This window comes from Lampetra planeri, chromosome 54, assembly GCF_965212315.1.
Source record: "Lampetra planeri chromosome 54, kcLamPlan1.2.h2, whole genome shotgun sequence".
Classification (NCBI taxonomy): domain Eukaryota; kingdom Metazoa; phylum Chordata; class Hyperoartia; order Petromyzontiformes; family Petromyzontidae; genus Lampetra; species Lampetra planeri.
In genome coordinates this window covers 4,388,040-4,393,119 of record NC_136160.1, presented here as the reverse complement: position 1 = coordinate 4,393,119, position 5,080 = coordinate 4,388,040, and the positions used below count along the sequence as shown (strand labels likewise).

The following is a 5,080-nucleotide window of genomic DNA, read 5'->3' as shown; positions in this document are numbered from 1 at the left end:
CCACTGTGTACTGCAGTATAACTACTACTGTGTACTGCAGTACACCACTACTGTGTACTGCAGTACACTACTACTGTGTACTGCAGTACACCACCACTGTGTACTGCAGTATAACAACTACTGTGTACTGCAGTACACCACTACTGTGTACTGCAGTACACTACTACTGTGTACTACAGTACACCACCACTGTGTACTGCAGTATAACTACTACTGTGTACTGCAGTACACCACTACTGTGTACTGCAGTACACTACTACTGTGTACTGCAGTACACCATTACTGTGTACTGCAGTACACTACTACTGTGTACTGCAGTACACCACTACTGTGTACTGCAGTACACCACTACTGTGTACTGCAGTACACCATCATTGTGTACTGCAGTACACTACTACTGTGTACTGCAGTACACCATCATTGTGTACTGCAGTACACTACTACTGTGTACTGCAGTATAACTACTACTGTGTACTGCAGTACACCATCATTGTGTACTGCAGTACACTACTACTGTGTACTGCAGTATAACTACTACTGTGTACTGCAGTACACCACTACTGTGTACTGCAGTACACTACTACTGTGTACTGCAGTACACCACCACTGTGTACTGCAGTATAACTACTACTGTGTACTGCAGTACACCACCACTGTGTACTGCAGTACACTACTACTGTGTACTGCAGTACACCATCACTGTGTACTGCAGTACACTACTACTGTGTACTGCAGTACACCACTACTGTGTACTGCAGTACACCACTACTGTGTACTGCAGTACACCATCATTGTGTACTGCAGTACACTACTACTGTGTACTGCAGTACACCATCATTGTGTACTGCAGTACACTACTACTGTGTACTGCAGTATAACTACTACTGTGTACTGCAGTACACCACTACTGTGTACTGCAGTACACTACTACTGTGTACTGCAGTACACCACCACTGTGTACTGCAGTACACCACCACTGTGTACTGCAGTACACCATTACTGTGTACTGCAGTACACCACCACTGTGTACTGCAGTACACCACTACTGTGTACTGCAGTACACCACCACTGTGTACTGCCAGTAACACTACAAGCAAATAACTACCACCACCAACCAGAATACTACTGTACTGCGTGTTGGCTAGTACTGTACCAGTACTATACTGTCGTGCAGTCCATGTGTACTGTCGTGTGCTGCCCCTCCCCCACGAGGTGGTGGTGGTGAGTGGCCCGGGGTGGTTGTGGTAGTGAGGGTTGTGGTGGTAGTGGGGGTTGTGGTGGTGGTGGTGGTTGTAGTGAGGGTTGTGGTGGTAGTGAGGGTTGTGGTAGTGGTGGTGGTAGTGAGGGTTGTGGTAGTGGTGGGGGTGGTTGTGGTGGTGGGGTTGTGGTGGTGGTGGTGGTGGGGTTGTGGTGGTGGTGGTAGTGGGGGTGATTGTGGTAGTGAGGGTTGTGGTGGTAGTGGGGGTTGTGGTGGTGGTGGTGGTGAGTGGCCTGAGGTGGTGGTGGTAGTTGTGATGGTGGTAGTGGAGGTTGTTGTGGTGGTGAGTGGCCCGGCGTAGTGGTGGTTGTGGTGGTGGTAGTGAGGGTTGTGGTAGTGGGGGATGGTGTGGTGGTAGTGGGGGTTGTGGTGGTGATTGTGGTAGTGGGGGTTGTTGTGGTAGTGGGGGTGAGTGGCCTGGGGTGGTTGTGGTAGTGAGGATTGTGGTAGTGGTGGTTGTGGTAGTGAGGGTTATGGTGGTGGTAGTGGGGGTTGTTGTGGTGGTGGTGGTGGCCCGGGATGGTTGTGGTAGTGAGGGTTGTGGTGGTAGTGAGGGTTGTGGTAGTGGTGGGGGTGGTTGTGGATGTGGTGGTGGGGTTGTGGTGGTGGTGGTAGTGGGGGTGATTGTGGTAGTGAGGGTTGTGGTGGTAGTGGGGGTTGTGGTGGTGGTGGTGGTGAGTGGCCTGAGGTGGTGGTGGTAGTTGTGATGGTGGTAGTGGAGGTTGTTGTGGTGGTGAGTGGCCCGGCGTAGTGGTGGTTGTGGTGGTGGTAGTGAGGGTTGTGGTAGTGGGGGATGGTGTGGTGGTAGTGGGGGTTGTGGTGGTGATTGTGGTAGTGGGGGTTGTTGTGGTAGTGGGGGTGAGTGGCCTGGGGTGGTTGTGGTAGTGAGGATTGTGGTAGTGGTGGTTGTGGTAGTGAGGGTTATGGTGGTGGTAGTGGGGGTTGTTGTGGTGGTGGTGGTGGCCCGGGATGGTTGTGGTAGTGAGGGTTGTGGTGGTAGTGAGGGTTGTGGTAGTGGTGGGGGTGGTTGTGGATGTGGTGGTGGGGTTGTGGTGGTGGTGGTAGTGGGGGTGATTGTGGTAGTGAGGGTTGTGGTGGTAGTGGGGGTTGTGGTGGTGGTGGTGGTGGTGAGTGGCCTGAGGTGGTGGTGGTAGTTGTGATGGTGGTAGTGGAGGTTGTTGTGGTGGTGAGTGGCCCGGCGTAGTGGTGGTTGTGGTGGTGGTAGTGAGGGTTGTGGTAGTGGGGGATGGTGTGGTGGTAGTGGGGGTTGTGGTGGTGATTGTGGTAGTGGGGGTTGTTGTGGTAGTGGGGGTGAGTGGCCTGGGGTGGTTGTGGTAGTGAGGATTGTGGTAGTGGTGGTTGTGGTAGTGAGGGTTATGGTGGTGGTAGTGGGGGTTGTTGTGGTGGTGGTGGTGGCCCGGGATGGTTGTGGTAGTGAGGGTTGTGGTGGTAGTGAGGGTTGTGGTAGTGGTGGGGGTGGTTGTGGATGTGGTGGTGGGGTTGTGGTGGTGGTGGTAGTGGGGGTGATTGTGGTAGTGAGGGTTGTGGTGGTAGTGGGGGTTGTGGTGGTGGTGGTGGTGGTGAGTGGCCTGAGGTGGTGGTGGTAGTTGTGATGGTGGTAGTGGGGGTTGTTGTGGTGGTGAGTGGCCCGGGGTAGTGGTGGTTGTGGTGGTGAGGGTTGTGGTAGTGGTGGGGGTGGTTTTGGTGGTAGTGGGGGTTGTGGTGGTGGTGGTGAGTGGCCTGGGGTGGTGGTGGTAGTGGTGGTTGTGGTGGTGGTAGTGGGGGTTGTTATGGTGGTGAGTGGCCCGGCGTAGTGGTGGTTGTGGTGGTGGTTGTGGTGGTGGTGGGGGTGGTTGTGGTGGTAGTGGGGGTTGTGGTGGTGGTAGTGGGGGTGGTTGTGGTAGTGAGGGTTGTTGTGGTGGTAGTGGGGGTTGTGGTGGTGGTGGTAGTGGTGGTGGTGGTAGTGGTGGTGGTGGTAGTAGTGGCGAGGGTGGTGGTGGTGGTAGTGGGGGTTGTTGTGGTGGTAGTGGGGGTTGTTGTGGTGGTGAGTGGCCCGGGGTAGTGGTGGTTGTGGTGGTAGTGAGGGTTGTGGTTGTGGTGGTAGTGGTGGTGGTGGTAGTGGGGGTTGTGGTTGTGGTGGTGGTAGTGGTTGTGGTAGTGGGGGTTGTTGTGGTGGTAGTGGAGGTTGTTGTGGTGGTGAGTGGCCCGGGGTAGTGGTGGTTGTGGTGGTAGTGAGGGTTGTGGTAGTGGTTGGGGTGGTAGTGGCGGTAGTGGGGGTGGTTGTGGTGGTAGTGGGGGTGGTTGTGGTGGTAGTGGTGGTTGTGGTGGTAGTGGTGGTAGTGGTGGTTGTGGTAGTGGTGGTGGTAGTAGTGGTGGTAGTGGTGGTTGTGGTGGTAGTAGTGGTGGTAGTGGTGGTGGTAGTAGTGGTGGTAGTGATAGTGGTAGTGGTGGTTGTGGTAGTGATAGTGGTGGTTGTGGTAGTGATGGTGGTGGTAGTAGTGGTAGTGGTTGTGGTAGTGATGGTGGTGGTAGTAGTGGTGGTAGTGATAGTGGTAGTGGTGGTTGTGGTAGTGATGGTGGTGGTAGTAGTGGTAGTGGTTGTGGTAGTGATGGTGGTGGTAGTAGTGGTGGTAGTGATAGTGGTAGTGGTGGTTGTGGTAGTGATGGTGGTGGTAGTAGTGGTAGTGATAGTGGTGGTAGTGATGGTGGTGGTAGTAGTGGTAGTGATAGTTGTAGTGGTGGTGGCGGCGGCCTCACCCAGCAGTAGGAGGCGATGCGTGGCGCGGTACTGCTGCTTCTCCCGCGCGAGCTGTCTCTCGATTTTCTTGTTGGCCTCCCTCTGCGCCTTCTCGTCCGTCCGCTGGTCTTCGGTCTTGCTGTCGAAACAGCCCATGGCGGCAATCTTCTCCTCCTCCTCCTCCTACCTTCCCTGTCGCCCTCCTCCTCCCCCCCCCCCGGCCTAGCCCGGCCCGCGGGGTGCGACCGTTATGAGAGGCGGCGGTGACGGCGGCGGCGACGGCGGCGACGGTGTTGGTGGCGACGGTAGCCTGAGGAGGTTGTGAGGGGGGTTAGCCGCGCGGACGGTTCTGGTTGGGGGGGCGGTGTGGTGGTGGTGGTGGTGGTGATGGTGGTGGGGGGGGGGAGAGACAAACACGGCCGCGGGGTAAAGAGAAAAAAAAATCCCGCGCCCGCGCGAGACTCTCCCTCACGCGACGACGATTGCGGTTTGACGGTAATTGGGTTTGTGAGGTTGGTGGTGGTGGTGGTGGGGGGGGGGGGTGTGTTAATTAATCGGGCTAATTGCGGTGATGTTATAATTAATTTTTTCTCTCTCTCGCTCTCTTGCGAGGGGGAGGCGGGAGCCGCGAGCCCCCGGCGCGCCACTTTTATATAGAGGGGGAGGGGGCCACGCCCACCACACAAGCTCCGCCCACTCGCAGCCAAGCCACGCCCCCTTCTCACAACCAAGCCACGCCCACCGCGCAAGCTCCGCCCGCTCACAGCTAAGCCACTCCCCCTTCTCGCAGCCAGGTCACGCCCACCGCGCAAGCTCCGCCCACTCGCAGCCAAGACACGCCCCCTTCTCGCAGCCAAGCCACGCCCACCGCGCAAGCTCCGCCCACTCGCAGCCAAGACACGTCCCCTTCTCGCAGTCAAGCCACGCCCACCGCGCAAGCTCCGCCCACTCGCAGCCAAACCACGCCCCCTTCTCGCAGCCAAGCCACGCCCACCGCGCAAGCTCCGCCCACTCGCCGCCAAGCCCCGCCTCTCCCACCCCACCCTTCCCTTCTCCTCCACCCCTCCCCCTCTCTCCCATCGCTT

The 5,080-nt window shown here is 56.9% G+C and overlaps 1 protein-coding gene across 1 annotated transcript in view; it reads right to left on the bottom strand.

Annotated features, from left to right (window-relative positions):
- LOC144735117 (guanine nucleotide-binding protein G(s) subunit alpha-like) overlaps positions 1–4,616 on the bottom strand; it is a 12,254-nt gene extending 7,638 nt beyond the window's left edge. The window contains exon 1 of the mRNA XM_078617533.1: positions 3,945–4,616. Coding sequence (XP_078473659.1) covers positions 3,945–4,151 — 207 coding nt within the window. The 5' untranslated portion in view covers positions 4,152–4,616. The remainder of the gene's footprint in view (positions 1–3,944) is intronic.
- Positions 4,617–5,080: the final 464 nt, after the last annotated feature.